The sequence below is a fragment of the Ochotona curzoniae genome, unplaced genomic scaffold (assembly GCF_017591425.1).
Source record: "Ochotona curzoniae isolate NIBS_2020 unplaced genomic scaffold, NIBS_Ocur_1.0 contig_21, whole genome shotgun sequence".
Lineage (NCBI taxonomy): Eukaryota > Metazoa > Chordata > Mammalia > Lagomorpha > Ochotonidae > Ochotona > Ochotona curzoniae.
The window spans coordinates 880,943-898,121 of record NW_024465322.1 but is presented as its reverse complement, the minus strand read 5'-3'; the positions used below and the strand labels follow the sequence as shown (position 1 = coordinate 898,121).

The window sequence follows — 17,179 nt, the reverse complement described above, 5'->3', positions numbered from 1 at the left end:
AGTGCTTCTAAATTGGATCAGTTCTCAGTCTTCTCTTCTTGGCATCATGGCTTTGAAAAGGAATCGTCCAATTCGTCCATGATGAAAAAAGGCCAAATTGGTCCTTGGTGTGGTAGCCTAGAGGTTAAATGGCTCGCCTTGAACGTTCCGGGATCCCATATGGGCGCAGGCTCGTATCTTGGGGGCAACACTTCCCATCCCGTTCCTTGCTTGGGACCTGGGACAACAGTCGAGGATGGCCCAGAGTGTTGGGATTCTGCACCCACATGGGAGAGCCGGAAGAGTCTCCTCATTCTTGGCTTCAGATCGGCTCAGCTCCGTCTGTTGCAGACACTTGGGGAGTGAACCACGGGACAGAAGATCTTCCTCTCCGTCTCCCCTCCTCTCTGTATGTCTGACTTTCCAAAAAAAATAAATAAATCTTTGAAAAAAAAAAAAAAGACCAAAATCTGGGGAAAATCTTAGTTTCACATAGTCCTAACCTGTATGACAAAATTATTCTGTTTATATACATAAAGATGCTATACTCAAAAAAAAAAAAAAACGAGTGAATTTCTGCAACCCTGATATATCAAAGATCAACAGGTCACAGAGCATATAGTGGTTCATCACTATATATTTATTACAAAACCTGTAGAGTGCAACTATAATCCCTTAAGTCATAGGCTTTATTTTAATGCACAGAACAAGAACGAAAGATTGAATTCATGCAGGACTACTGATATAAAATTAGTGCCCAAACTACGTTGCATACAAAACTTCCAAGACTAAGTATCTTCTTAAAGAGTCGGATGTATTTCTTGATGAAAAATAAAGCATTTTATTCAGATCAATTTAGTCAGATTGATATTTTTTCTACGAACATGTCAATATTACATAATGCTATACGGTATTGATAAAATTCTTAAAAGCCTTAATTCTCTCCTGCCTTAATTACGAATGGAAGCATCAGCGTGCACTGCGATTAGAAACACATAAATGTATTTTTTTTCACTGTAGAATGCTTATCTGTTCCAGTCTAGCCTTGACCCTGCACTTGCAGTCACCAATGGATTTAGCTAAGCATTGCATGGCTACATTAAGTGTCAGATGAGTTCCCACGTGCTGTCGAATTTTACGAAATGAAGATCCTTATATTTGTGATGAAATTCTATTCTGAAAAAAAAAAATGAATCTTTTATACCTATTCAAGGACAAGCCTACGAAAAGCACTGAATGCTTGGGAGAGCAAACCTTGACATGAAGCCTCTATTCTGAAAGACATAACAGGGTCTCCGTGAGAATGGATTCAGAATGCTGCGCGCACGCTATTTTTCATCTACTTCGTTTTCAAAAACATGGCCTTGGCGCTCAGCTGTTTTCTCTTGCACTGCATCCTGCTGTTTGGTCTGGCTATTCAGGGGAAGAAAGAGAAATCTAATTTGCAATAGCACAAAAGATGTACCCTTGTCGGCTGCTATGAACTCTTCTCAAATACATGACTCGCGTATCTTGTTTATGACAGGGAACGTCACATTGTTAGCAATCTCTAAATCCAATTTTCTTCTGCAAACTTCGATCAAGAAAATATTTCACCACTGTGCCCTTCCTAAATGTATATGGGATTTGAATACATTTATTAAATTATTCCAGGTTCAAGGCCTTAGCATGCACTGAAGGTTCTATATGACTGTTTGAAAAAACTCAACCTTACGTATGTTAATGATAGCTTGCTTCTTTTTAAAACTAGTTTTACCGAAATATTGACACATACAATTGTCCTGACTCCAACTTCCCTGTAATATGGATCTCAAAAGACAACAGTAATAGCTCAAATGCCTGGGTTCTTGCCATCCATGGGGTGGATTAGGATTGAGTTCATCTCTCATTACTTCCATCCCACTCCAGTTGCATCCCTTGCAGGCATCCAGCAAGCGCATCACCAGCTAGGAGCTCTCCGCATGTAGGTCTGTCTTTCTGCCACTCAATTCTATTTTAAGGGAGAAATGTGTTTTACTTCTGTGAAAGGCAGTGTGACAGAGAATGGGGAAAACAGGGAAAATGGGAGAATGGGAGAAAAAGAGCAAAAGAAAGAGAGAGAGAGAGAGAGCGATGCACCTTCTGGCTCACTTCTCTAAATAGCCCCCACAGCCAGAATCGAGCCAGGCCAAAGCTGGGAGCCTGAAGCTTAATCCATGTCTCACCCATGGGTGTCAGGGGCCTGAGTGACTAGGCCAGCCCCTGCTGCATTGCCAGCAGCATCAGCAAGCAGCAGGGACTCAAAGTGGTACTCCAGTATGGAATGGGGATGCTGCAGGTGGCAGCTTACGGTGTCACAATGCTAGCCCATCCAACAGGTGTTTAAACATAGAAGGCACTTTGGCTCTCATTAACAAATAAAGGTCAGTAGTATTTACTAAGCACCCATTGTTTGCATATAGATGACATTTTTTAAGCGTTATCTCATTTAACGTCTAGAATTCTGCTGCTAAGTGGGATGCACGTATTTCCTTCTTTTTTAGATAACAAAAAATAACAGCTAGGAAGTCAATGCAGACACAACACAGGAAGAACCACAGAGAGAGCATTTAAATCTGCCTATATAAACTTTCTCAAATTCCCACGGCCCACACACGTATTTAGCTTTACGTTTTCATTGTATCTGATCGCTCGGAAATTTTAAATCCAAGAAATAAAAGTGCCTATTCCTAGACTACAACGGTTCTGAAATTTCCATTTCAGTTCCAGAAACTCAAGTAACCCATTCCGTTCCCTTCTTTCAACAAGCAAGGGAGGATCTCAAAGCTAATTGTTAATTAGCCATTAGAAATGTCACCCTCGTCTCCCCTCTCCTTCTTTGGGCAATCACCAATTCGTTTTGGTTTGAAATCCTGTTAGTATGATTCTAAACATAGCCCGCATGTTTTATGTATACGGCAACTGCATGTCACAGTCAATAAGGCGGTCCTTTAGAAAAAGTTGTGTTTCACAGATGCGCTGAGCCAGATGTCACTAATTTTATTCCTCAAATATAAGGGGAAAAAAATGTTAATAAGAAGAAATCCAACTGATCCAATTAGGTACACAGACAAAAGAAGTCCATTTTCCCGACTCGCCCATATGCATGAATATTAAAATGAATGAGATCTTTTCAGTGGATTTGGCTAATGGCATCTCATCTCATCCCAATGTAAATGAAAGATTAATAAGGCAGAGGGAAATGGGGAGAGCAAATCTAATCTCTGTAATCCTGTCTTGGGCACCAGAACTCGCCTCCCATTGAGGATGCGCTAGCAGGTTGGGAGCACAGGGGGACTTTGATGAGGAGATAAGCCCTATTCCCGCAGCTCACGGGATGCAAATATCACTTCTGCAACCCTGGAGCCGCTGGGAATTCTGGCTCCTTGAGTTTCCTGGAAACGAAGGGCCTGGCCACACACAGCTGCTCTCCTATTAGGAAGGCTGCAAATTGGGCAACACACAAAAGGAACTAAAATAATAATAATAATAATAGTGTCCGCTTTATTACTAAAGAAAATAAGAACAATGCAAGAATGCAAGGAGCAAGTGTGGCACTAGAAACTAATAGAATGTCTATTCAATGAGCGATTTAATGCCACTTTAAACCAAATTAAGATTCTAAGATCTATGGGAGGAATGTATGGATTTGGGGTAAGAAACTAAAATCTATGCATCCACAAAGTGGTCCAAGTATTTCCAGTGCTAAGATGACAAAAGCAAATAAAATATTAGTACAGTTGCTAGCCAAGAACATCGGTCACAATTCTTTGCAAACCATTTAAGCTTTGGTCTTCTGTCACTTTGTTCATCTAAAGTGTGAAGACAATACAATTTACACCGGGGATTTTGCGCAAGTCACAGGGCTGGGGTGGATGGCAAATGAATTTCTCGATGAAAACTTTCATTATCATCCTTGGCTAGACTTAACAGCAACAAGAAAAAATTGTACTGCACACATCTTTCGGATGCGCCTGGCTTAACTTCCCCTTTTACACATCAATCTTGCCACTTACACTCTTTTCTTTCAATGCAAACACACCAATGAGAATGCAATTCTCTCTGGGCGTTTTATATAAGGCCACGTGACTTTTGCCTTAAGATTTTCTGTTAGAAGCAGACAGATAAAATAACTCACTTTAAATCCGGGAACATCCTGTAAGTTAGACTTTTAAACTGCAAACGTTGCTTGAAAGCTGAAAAGGATAACACAGTTTTAACCGTTGGTACCTCACAAAATTGTCTCCGTTAGATATTGGAGTCATGGTACATAAAATGTTTATCGGTAAATTTAAATGAAAACTGACACATCTTGAAGTCCTTTTGAAGAATATTTCGAAGTACGTAGCCTAAATTGTAACCAAGTAGCTTTTAAAATGCCCTTTAAAAGGACTGTGTTTGAATATTAAAGAGAGGGGAAAAAAAAAGAATGCCATTTTTCAAAAAACGTAGGGAACAGAAACGAAGTTGGTAACAAATGGGAATGAATATGCAATTTAGCCCAAATTTATAGGACTCCAAATCGAGGGGTTTCAATTTCATGTATTCTGCAGATTTTTTTTGTTGGCGATGTCTTGTTTTTTTCTTAATAACTGCTTTTTGATAACAAGTATGTGAATATATGTAGAGCAATCACGGACTCCTCACATCCCTGCGACTTCTCACACACTGCCAAAAGTTGTAATTCCACCTTGCAAAGTTTTAGTCTCACTCACCTGTACTTTTCTCACCTGCACAGTTTGGGCAGAAGAGCCCTTTTTGAAACTCCCTACTTGTTGCTTAGTAACTGTACAACGTTCCCTGCCTATATCATTATCATTTTTATCTTTTTGGTTTTCGTTCACACTCAGCATTTAAAAGATTTTTTTTTTTTTGAAGCTTCAGGATGGAGTAATTTCTGACCCTGCTGTTACATGCTTGGCTATGTGACCGGAAGCTGGTCCTCGGTCCTTGTCACTCTGCCCTAAGACAAAGAACACGTACAATGCCTCATCTAGCTTTGGCTGCCACGAAGAAAACAGTGTACCAATCTGTGCACACAAACAAACAAAAAAGGGTGTGCCAATCTGTGCAAAAACATTTTCAGAACATGAGACTATGCTAAACCAAAACCCATGACTATTATAACAGCAGCCTTTAATGTGTGTCACACTTGCATTGACAAAGTAATTTACAATATAATATTCCCAGATGTCACAAAATCACACCACAGTGATGGAGGGTCAATTAAGTATAACAGAGATAAACTGATGTTGCTAAAAGGAATACAATTATACAGGATCTAATAAGTATATGAGATACTCATTTGCTCGCTCGCTCTCTGTCTCTCTCTCTCTCTCTCTCCTCCCTCCCCACACCCCCTCTCTCTTTCACTCACACACACAGACACACTCAGGCTCCTGCTGAAAATGAGAAACCGCAGCTAAGAAACACAGACTAAATTAGATGTGGGAAATCTTGCCTTTGCTCTGAGATTGCCCAACCGAAAAGGGAATTCAATGTCTCCATCCCAATCTGGACTGCTGAACTCACAAAGGAAGCTGAAAAGGTACGGAGCCGACTAATGAGATGAGGCTACGGGAGGCCAGTAACAAGGCTCCAGGGGACCAGGGTGACTGCCAATGAGCCACACCGCTGGCTGCTCAAGGGTGTGTGCCAACCACTTGGAGAACAAAGAGTAGTCTGCTGATCCCAGGATGGAAAGGTCAGGTGCACTGAATACAGCACAGCGCGGGCAAGTGAGCTCTAACGGAGAGCCGGTATCTTTTAGACTAAATAACACGCGCTGGTTGAGATTGGGAAAGAAAAACACACTAAGCTAAATAGATTCCAGTCACTGTACCGCCGATGACTACACACAATCACAGGATGAAAGGGAAGGAAGGAATTCAAACACCACTTCTAAGACAGTAGGAGATTAATAACCTGGTCTACTGTCCTTGTGCTAGTATTTCTCGTTTTGCACTGGGTCGAGAATTTGGCCACACGCATATTTGCAGTATTTGTAAAACAAGAAAAAAAAAAAACCTAAAGATTTCTGGTCTGACAACAAATACTAGAAGACAGTGAACAAGCAAACTGTGTCGCTTCTAGCTCCAACCCATCTGCCCATTTCCCTTACGGAACAGCCTTCCTCGCTTTGGTCTTTCCTAGTCACCATTAAGTAGACTCCCTGCCTTCCAGTTTCATCTCAATGGCGTCCATTTTTTCCTTCGGCCACCACGGTATTTCACTTGGCAGACGTGTTCCCTAATTGGAAGTCTTCTGTCCCGCGTTAAGAGCAGGTCTTCCTAACTTCTACTCACCTCTCCAGTCTGAAATCGACATCTTTCCCAAGCACGAGGAGGTGGCGCCGGCATCAGGCTTTCGGCCATCACTCTGAAGGATGCAAGTTTGACACCTGCTTCCCACATCATTGCACTGTAGCTTTCCATTCGTGCCTAGTCATTCAGATTCACATCACCTTCATTTTCGGGGCTGTTTCATGTTCTATCCACAACCCCACACCCCGACGCCAGCTGCCGACTTATAGCATAGCATAAAACGCCAGGCCTATCTTCCCACAGGTTTTCTACACAATCCGTGAAAGTATCGACCCTGTCCTGGTTTCTTGAGTTGATTCTATTCTGAGTACCTTTAGAAGAGCTACTTCATGTTACGTACCCCTCACCTCATGCCAAGCCTAAAATATTGCGAGAGTCACAGTGGAAAGTGACAGAGCTCTTTCGAAGGCAGAGTTGTACCAACCTGAGCAGACTACACAACTAATGAGCTTCCCATTCTTTGGAGAACAGAATGGAGGAACCATCCTCTGTGATATCCAGGGCTGTCATGAAAATTCAACTATTATGCTCTACTTCCTGCATAATAGGCACTCAATGGTCAGTGATGATTCATAAGAATAGGGACCAACCACCTGTTGGTAAATACTGAAAGAGTACATTGATACATGAATTCTAAGTCCTATAGGTTAGATCATATCTTAAATTTAAAGGTAGCATTCAGGGCCGGGCATAATGGCTCAATGGCTAACTGGCAAGTGCCAGGATGCACTATGAGCACTGGATCATGCCCTAGAAGCCTCATTTCCAACCCAGCTCCCTGCTTACAGCCTGGAAAAGCAGCGGAGGACAACCCAAAACTTTGGGATGCTACACCCACTTAGGAGAGCAACCAGGAAGAAATACCTGGCTTCTAGCTTCGGATCAGCTCAGCCATGGCTGTTGTAGCTTTTTGAAGGGTAAACTAGTGGATGAAGTATCTTTCTCTCTGTCTCTCTTTTTCTCCATAAATCGGATCTGCTTTTCCAATACAAAATTTTCAATTTTAAACAAACAAATAAATAAGGTAATACAGCAAAGGATAGAAATGTTACAGATTTTTCACTTGATAGACACTGGACCAAACTCAACTTTTCTTCCCTTAACATAGAGTGACTGGGAGGGCAGCATGTGACCCCCCCACCCCAACATCGCGAATGGGACAGCTGGGTGACCCTCCTCTTCCAGACAGAGGAATCTTTTAACAGAAATATTTTGAAGACTTGGGTATAAATGCTGCTGCCTGAGTTTTATGGAACATGATTAAATTGCTAAATGTCACTTTCCAAAGCTTTTAAATAAAACATCTCTCTGACACTAACACTAAACCAAACCTAACCCTAACAAAACACTAACCCTAACCCAACCCTTACGCTAACCCTAATAAAATCCAACCCTAACCCAATCCTAACCCTAACAGAACCCTAACCCTAACTGAACCCTAACCCTAACCCAACCCTTACCCTAACAAAACCCAACCCTAACCCAACCCTAACCCTAACCCAACCCTAACCCTAACCCAACCCAACCCTAACCCAACCCTTACCCAACCCCAACCCTAACCCAACCCTAATCCTAACCCAACCCTTACACTAACCCAACCCTTACCCTAAACCTAACCCTGTGTGCTTTATTTCCTCATCACCTGCTCATTTGGGACTCTTGATTCTACATCACAGCACCTCTGCACGTCCCACTCAGCCTGATTCCAGCTTTCTGGCTCAACCTGAGTTGCTGGCATTTGGTGAATAAACCAGCGAATAAGATTTCCTCTCTCTCCCTCTCTCTCTCTCACTTGCTCGCTCGTTCTTACTCTTGCTTTTCTCCCCTCCTTTCCTCTCTCTTCCTCCATCTCTCTCTCGGCTTCTCCATTTCTCTCTCTCTGCCTGCCTGTGTCTCTTCACCTACCTTTGTCTCTGCTTCTCTGTTTCCTTTCAAATAAATAAATACAATTTTGAAGGAGAATCAATCAACAGGACACTTTAATACTTACTCCTTTCATTTCACACACACACACACAATACAGACACATAAGCTCAGCAGATTGTATCTGTTCACATTTGGTTTTCACATCTGCATTAAAATAAATGGACTGATTATAAACCCCTGTCTATCAAGAGATCATACAAAGAAAAAGCAACACCGAAACCAATAAAAGCCCATTATCTTCAAATGCATTGTTTGGAATTCTCTTTGTTCGTGATCGTTACTGGCCCAGCTCAAGTGCCCAGGCCTACAGTGCCTGCAGCTCTTGTGTGGAGAGCACTTTGCCTAATGCTCGCCACGTGAATGGAGGAAAGGCGGCCTGCTTCTCTGTTAGAGAGCCTCACGAGGCAGGGCTCCATATGACTGTGCCATCCTGCACAACTACCAAGTTCAACCACAGCGGTCGCCTTACCAAGACACTGCGGCTACTGCGTGGATCCTCCTGGACATCTACCGCATGGCTCTCCCGTGCACTTGATTTTGTGCAATGATCAAAGCTCACGTTGGAGGATTTGAAGACAGGAACACCAAGCACCAGGGGATCACAGCACCAGACTACATGCCAGACAAAATGGCTGAGAAACACAGCAAAGGGCTAATCTCTGAAAATTTCAACTTTGCCGTTTAGTAACATTTAATGATCCCAGAGGTATTTTACTATAGCAGAAAAATAAGCCCATGCTTAGGAAGCTTTCCATTTCCTTTTGACAAACAATTATGATACAAACACCGATGGTGTATAGAAATGAATTCACCATCCTTCCCAAAATATATCCGGCTTGATACTAGTCTTATTCTTGTGACGAAAAGAAATTTTAACCTTCTTGTCTATATCAAAGAAGTGGGGACCTTTCGTGGTATCAAGTGGCTTATATTATTTCCAGTAAGATAGCAACGTTCTCTTTTTTGCCCATTTACTAAATGGGAAATCTTCCACCTTTTTTGTTAGAATCAAAAGTCCACACATTTTACGATTAACACATTGCTTTGTCATCTTGCTTTGAAATTTTTAGATTACATGTCTTTAAAGAAAAAAAGTGATCCACTTTCTTAGATAAGGGTGTAGGCTTGCTGTGACTCACTAGGAATAACAGATCATACTATTTTGTCCTCTGTTTAAACTTATGTGAACATACTATGTGCATAATCAATAGCATTAATATATGCCGAAGGCATTCAGTTTTGATACCCCACCCACCACCGACCCACTTCTAAAACTTTTGTCTGAGTTGGCGAGTCAGAACAGAACAAATGAGTCTAAGTGGTTGTTTTTTGTCTTTTTCTTTTTTCTTTTCACTTTGAGAAATTCTAGAAGCAATGAGAATGACTCATGTAGGCTTCTCTGGAGTGTACTCTGTCCAGTGATCTTTGCTACCACTTGGAAGCAACTGTATCCATCATGTCATAAGAAATGTTTCTGTTTTTAAGCCAAATCCAACACCCACGTATGTCTTCTGCACAGCCTCTTCCTAAAGCATCATGGCGGGCAGCTGCTGACTGCCTAAGGCCCTCATGACAACTCCCAGGCCGAGTCAGAGGCTCCTGGCTTCAGATTCGTGTAGCTCTATTCCATAGAGAGATTTGGGTAGTCAGTCAAGGAGCAAAAGATTCTTCCTCTGTCACTCTCTTTCTCTCTTTCAGACAGAAGATCCGCTCTTCCATTCTGCCTTTCAAGTCAATGGAAAATTAATAGATACTTTTTTTTTAAACAGATTTATGTATTTTTCATTGGAAAGGCAAAAGTGAACTAACAGGTGGAATATCTCTCTCCTTCCTTCTCTGAAACTCTGGCATTCAAATAAATAAAATTTGGGAAGAAAGAAAAATGCTTTCTCTGAGCTCATTAACAAAATTTCAACACCTTCAAAGTAAATGTGACTTCATATTCAAGTTTTCAGATAGTATATTCATTAACATATTAAAGTCTATCTCAAAACCAGTGGCACGGGATTCATGTTTTAAAAACCCACTTATGATCCTACAACTGTGCCAAAAGAACTCTGAAAAGAATCTAGTCAACATTAAATGAACCTCACTTCATTAGCATTAGAATAATTTCTTATTAATTCCTTAATTCATCAACTCCATCTTAACATCTTTGAAAGAACTGGTTGTATTCTCAATTCCATGGGAGGACCATGCTCCTCAAACAGCCACAATGATCAAAGCTGAGCCAATTCCAAACCAGCAGCCAGGAGCTTCTTCCAGGTCTCCCATGCAGGTGCAGGAACCCAGGACTTTGGGCTGTCCTGCACTGCTTTCCCAGGCCACAGGCAGGGAGGGAGCTGGATGGGAAGCTGGGCTGCCAGGATTAGAACCAGCACCCATAAGGGATCTTGGAGCACTTTAACCACTAGGCCACTGCCCACAAATATTATTTTGTAAAAGATTATGTTTTATTCATGAACTTTAAGAATTGCATATGGCTCAATCTGAATAACAAATACAGACGAAATCCAACCTGACTATTTGCATAGCTCGCAGCCGCATGCTTTTAAAATTGGATCTTTGCATTTTAACACAAGATAATCTTGAAGGCTTTGGACCATTCAAACTTTTTCTCTTTTTAATAGAATTTTAAAAATATCGTTTAAATACTTTTAGCTCTCGAGCAGAAAAATGAGAGCGAGATTTGATCCATGAAACAAAATGCCAGATGATTAAAAAAAAAAAAAATGCTCACGTTGATTTCCAGCCATCCATTTTCTCTCCAATTCTCAATCCCTTTTTAATTTGCTGTGAACAGTGCTGTCAGTCTGTTTGGGGAAGCTACTCTAATTTAAGATTTCATTATTTCCTTTCTTCAACATTTGAATGGCCTGCCACTTGTTATACGCGTTGTCAAGGCTAGCCGAATGCACTTGTGATCCAAGCTAACAGCTCATAGAAGAATAGAGCCGTGCCCATGGCCTTCATCGTGCTCCGTTTCATTTTTTTGGAAAGCAAAATAACAGCGAATTTTCATTTGTATTATGCACACCACTCTTAAAAAAAAATATGGCGCTAACTGGATTTTGTTTTACAAAACCTTGACTATTCTTGATCAGTAACATTCATCGAATATTTTCCCTGTAACGGTATGACTAAAATATTGGAAAAACAAGTAGAAATAACACATTTCATAAGTTTGGATGATACAGCAATTCTCCCTTTGGTAAGATCACTGAGAGATCAATATCAACGACAAGAATGTATTCAAAGATATGTGATGCTTGTATTTCATTATAAACGCACTAAAAAGAATTCTCTGATTTAGTTGGCTTACATAGGATGGTATTATTCTCCTGAGCTGGAAAGCATGGGTACAAGACGAAAACTAACCATACATATTCAGAATTTTTTTTCTTTTTTTAACTTTATTGGGACCAGCAGTTTGCCTGCATGTTACCCAAAGTAATAGGCCTGCTTCTTAAGAAGTTTTAAAGAGTAATTTTTCCACGAAATCTACAAAGCCGGAGTTAATAATATTTCCCAAACGTATTTGAGCAACAAACCAATACTCTGCTTGAGATCTTGACATAATTTGATTAATTATAGCACAGTGTAGATAATGTGACCTGTTCCAATGAGCTGTGCTCACGAAACAGTAGAATTAGCACGGATTAAGGCCCTGTCATAGATATCACTATAAAACAGTTCAGCGGGCCTTTGAGACCTGAACTACAACCTTATTTTTTTACAAAAATCTAAGATATTAAAATATTCTATTGGTTAAAAGAATTCTCAAACTCCAATTAAATGAGGAGAAGCATCACAAATTCAATGAATATAAAGATATTCTAGAGTTCATTCAAATTGCAGTGTTTGGTCACAGAGCAATAATACTTGCATGGACCAGGAAAATAACCTGTCATTTAATTCAGCGCCATCCTGGATATCATGCACGGGGATCTGATCAATTACACGATCCATCAAGTCATATTTTTTCAAGTCCAAACGTGTTAGTAACTACACATTTCAATCTACACTGGCAAAGCCGTGTGTATTGACTATATCATTGACGCCCATAAAATTACGCATTTAATTACCCATGACATGTCTTACAATTGTAAATGATTTGCTTTTCCAATCAAATGAAATTGTAAATTATTTGCTTTTTTTCTATTCACTCATTGAGTGGTAAGCAGTAGTTCACTGCCTGGGCGCAGTGACCTCAACATGAAGGGTTGTGGCTGTCACAGCTGTTTAGGGAGTAAAACAGCAGCTGGACAATCTTGCTCTGGATCTCTTCCTGCCATTGAATGGAAGTCAGTAAATCCAAAAAATAAAAAGTCGGGGTCATTCAAATCCAAATTTAATAGTCCTATACTTCAAAATCATATACCAAATGATAAAGTATATAACAACGACATCAGCTTTTATTTTTTCAGTATAGTCCACAGCTATTTCTTTGAATAGATTTTAATTTATATTTTTATTGGAAAGGCCAAACCGGTCATATGGGCGCCGGTTCTAATCCTGGCAGCTCCACTTCCCATCCAGCTCCCTGCCTGTGGCCTGGGAAAGCAGTCGAGGATGGCCCAAAGCCTTGGGACCCTGCACCCATGTGGGAGACCTGGAAGAAGTTCCTGGCTCCTGGCTTTGGATCGGCGCAGCACCAGCCATTGCGGTCACTTGGGGAGTGAATCATTGGATGGGAGATCTTTCTCACTGTCTCTCCTCTTCTCTGTATATCTGCCTTTCCAATAACAATAAATAAATCTTTTTAAAAAAAGAGAGAGTCCTTGTGTACACTGGAGCAGGGGTGGTGTCTGGCACTTGGCTCCGGATCCTAGCTCCAGGTTCCTGACTCCAGTGACGGAGTACCTGTCATCAGGTGGGTAGCCTGTTTAACCTTGACCGTTGGTCCAGCAGACAGGTGCAGGAACCTGAGACCTGAGCCTATCAATGCAAGCTAGTGCCCCCTCTTGCTTTTGCTCCCCTAGTTGCTTTCTTTAAAAAAAAAAATTGTTTGGAAGACAGAGTTAAATAGAGCGAGACATAAGTAGAGAGAAGTCTTCAACCAGGCGGTTCACGCCTAAGTGACCAGTTATATACTTTGGGCTAATCCAGGTCAAAGCCATAAGCCAGGGGGGTGGTGGGCTTCCTCTGGCTCGCCTCTGCAGGTGTCAAGAGCCCAAACATTTGGGTCATTTTCTGTCGGTTTTTCCCTGTCAATATCAAGGAAATGGTTCAGAAATGGGGAAACTGGGATACAAACCAGATCCCAAATGGTGTGATGGGGTCATGGGCGGTATCTTTCCATGCCACGCTACAACACTGGTCCACTCAGCCTCTCCCTGTGTGTGTGTGTGCGTGTCTGTGTGTGTGTGTATTTTTGTGTCCACACTTGCCTCTTCAATAAATAAATTAAATATATTTTTAAAAAAATGTCCAGCATTTGACATAATTTATTAAACTGACACAAGACCAGTGCGAGTCTTTGGTTTGGATCTAGCTTCCTGGCACCAGCGTGGGAGAGCAGGGTGGCAATCCTGGCTGTTGGGTTGGGTCGGGCACAGCCTCAGCCATGGCGGTCTTTAGTGGGGGGATGGGGGGCTGCACCACCCATCTCTCTCCCTTCTTTCCCACACAAAGGAAAGCAACCTCTCTCCCTTCTTTCCTCCATCTTGGCCTGTTTCTCATCCCCTCTGCTGCCGTTCTAGCTTTCAAACAAAAATAAACAAATGCTTTTTTTTTTAAATAATAAGAAGGAAGCATTTCCTATGCGCTGAACTCCTTATGTTAATTGCCACAAGCAATGCTCCCCGCAATCCAATCAGGTGTACTCATCTGCTCTGTGTGATGCAGATGAATAGCCAATGAATTCACAGGACAAGGATTTGTACCCACTCTTGGAAGGTTCTATGTCTTCATCTATGTATTATCCGTAATAAGGTGCTCATCCTTACCGTAGGTCTACATGTGTTTGCGGTCGTAGCATTTGGGGAAGTTCAGAGAATTGTCTATATGAGTATAAAATTATAAGAATTATTGGAAGTGAGCAATATTTGAGGGCCCAGCGCTATAGTCTAGAGGCTAAACTTACATGTGCCGGGATCCCAAATGGAAGCTGGTTTGTATCTCGGTTGTTTCACGTTCCCATCCAGCTCCCTACTTGTGGCCTGGGAAAGCAGTAAGGATGGCCCAAAGCCTTAGGATGCCACACCCACATGGGAGACCCAGAAGAGGCTCCTGGCTCCTGGCTTCAGATCAACACAGCTCAGGCTTGGGCATCTTGGCATTAAATCAGCGGATGGGGGGGGGGTGTCTCTGTATGTCATTATAGCTTCTCGAATAAAGAAATAAAATCTTTTTTTAAAAGCGGAGCTGCATATAGAGTTTGCTACTATATGTTATTATAATAGCTCCAAGTGGAATCTCAAATATCAAATGCAATTTTGGAAAAGAAGCACACTTCATGGCCCAATGAAAAATAAAAGGCAGACTGGCTCTGCATCTAATTCCAGATACGAAATAGACCTAACAGTAGGAGCTGAATCAATAAGGATGCAGAATAATATTTAATTCTATGAAACACAAGAATCTAGTGACACAGCAATTTTCTTCCAATAATAATTTTTGCAAAATCATACCACTTTCAAAATCTTCAAATAATGCACTTTTCCAACACAAAAATGGAAACACGATAAAAAGACTAAAACAATTTGACATTGATAGAATTTATGTTACAGAGACACATGTAGCTACCTTGGATTTTATTGTAAACAACAAATCTCTGAGCCAATCTAAAAATATATACATACATATTTTTAAGAAAAACTTTTTAAAAAGATTTATCTATTTTGGGCCCGGCATGGTAGCCTAATGGCTAAAGTCCTCGCCTTGCATACACTGGGATCCCATGTGGGCCCTGGTTCGGGTCCCGGCTGCTCTACTTTTCATCCACCTCCCTGCTTGAGGCCTAGGAGGGCAGGACAGGACAACCCATGGGTGCAGGTCCCAAGGCTTTGGGCCATCCTCTACTGCTTTCTCAGGCCACAAACAGGGAGCTGGAAGGGAAGTAGAAATGCTGGGACACGAACCCACGCCCATATGGGATCCTGACACGTGCAAGGTGAAGATTTAGCCACTAAGCTATCATGCTGGCCTCTTTTCAATCTTCTTGTGTCTAAATTACACAATCTTTTTGTGTAATCGTTTTGTAAGCTTATAATAAAACTAACACGGGCCTGGTACCATTACAAGAACTTAAATATGCAAGTATATTTTATCCTGAAAGGGTCATTCAAATTGGTCACCTTAACCTTATTTCACGCACGAGAAAATGCTTGTCCAGAACATCGAAGGATTTGTCCAAGAAAACAATGATACTGAAAGTAGAAGCCAGGACACTGTGGCCCTTAAGCCAGGCAGCCCTGGCCACCAACACGCTCCACAGGCCCCTGTCATTAAAGCCAAGATGAGAAAGTGTTCCTAGAAAATGTCAAGTAGCTATTTTCCCCTTATTCTTTTGCTGGACCAGAAGGCAGACCAGCAGGTGTGTTGGGGGGATAGAGGGAGGGCTGGCTTTAGAAAGAGCAGCACTCCCATTAATGCTTAGTTTCAGGTCACAGCTCATCCTCCCGAATGAAGAGGCTGTGACAGAAGTCTTCGAGGGCTCAGGCTCTTCATCGCCAACAAGTGGCTCAGACACACACACATACACAGCCGCTGTTCATTGACCCGGAGCCGAGTTGACCCTAGACTTTCCCGTGACATGTAGATACAGCTCTCACATGGGCTCCCATCCTATCTATTCAGAAATGGGCACAGAGGGTAAGAGATGGGATGGGGCTTCGGCAGACATCGCAATTCTTTTACTTACATCCTTCGTAGATGTCAGTGGGGATATGCACAGCGGCGTGCTGGTAGGACACCTGGCGTCCGAAATTGGCATCATCGATGAAGACAGGTTTGATCCTCTGGCTCCCCGGCTCACTGTCATTTTTCTCAGGCTATACAGGAAAAACAAACAAACAAACAAACAAAACCAGATAATGCAATTTTGTTAGAAAGAGCTACAAACCTGGCTTTAAATACAGTCTTCTGTTGGCATGGGGCACACCTATTTTTCACTCCGGTTGGCACTCCCGTGGCAGCCACCGTTCAGGGCAAACATGGACACTTCCGGAAGGAGTGACCCAGAACTAAACTCAGTGCTTCTGCGAACAAACTCTATGAGGATGCTCTACAGGTGCAGCAACAGCTGGCCAAAGCCCCCCGGGGGGTGGGGGGGGGCAGGTGCTCTAAGGATAAGAAATTCAAGGAACTTTGTGCACTAGGGGAGCCCTAGCCCTTTGTCCCTCTAAGTCTCAGGGGCTTGTTAACAGGTGGGATGACGTCATGACCACCACCAGGAGAGAGATTTGATATCCTGACTAGGAAAATAAAAACTGCTGGGCAGAGTTTAGCAGGGTGAACGTTGTATCTTCCATGGCATCCTTAGAACAGTAGCTTCCTTCCCACTACCTTCAATCCTAGAGTCATCGAAATGACCCAGAGCCTTCCTCCTTAAAATACTTACTCAAGTAAAACTTTAAAAGCAAGTAACACGCCTTCAAATACCATCGGGTTAAATCATCCCTTAATTTTTTTTTTCAAATTAATTAATGCGTTTTATAATTCCATGATACAATTGCACACGCTCTGGGATTTCCCTAACCTCTTCCGCAAATTTCCCCCCTCCACCCACGCACTGATTCCCCCCATATCATTGCCATAGTACAACCCTTCACACTCAGTTCTAATTCCATCACTCTGCTACTGAAGTGTACCCTGGCACCGTAGGCATGGACGATGGCAGAGAGCGCAGGATCCTGATGCCAAAATGTACTGAACAGTTTCCTTGGGAGTCCATCTTTGATTTGGAAATACAGATGTGTAGTGCATTGTAC

General features: G+C 42.0%; 1 protein-coding gene across 7 annotated transcripts in view; it reads right to left on the bottom strand.

Moving 5' to 3' along the window:
- Nucleotides 1-17,179, bottom strand: part of CACNA2D1 (calcium voltage-gated channel auxiliary subunit alpha2delta 1) — a 343,062-nt gene that overhangs the window by 97,415 nt on the left and 228,468 nt on the right. For all 7 annotated transcript variants that reach the window (XM_040970986.1, XM_040970994.1, XM_040971020.1 and 4 more), the window contains exon 6: nucleotides 16,111-16,240. In XM_040970986.1, the coding sequence (XP_040826920.1) occupies nucleotides 16,111-16,240 (130 nt within the window). The remainder of the gene's footprint in view (nucleotides 1-16,110; nucleotides 16,241-17,179) is intronic.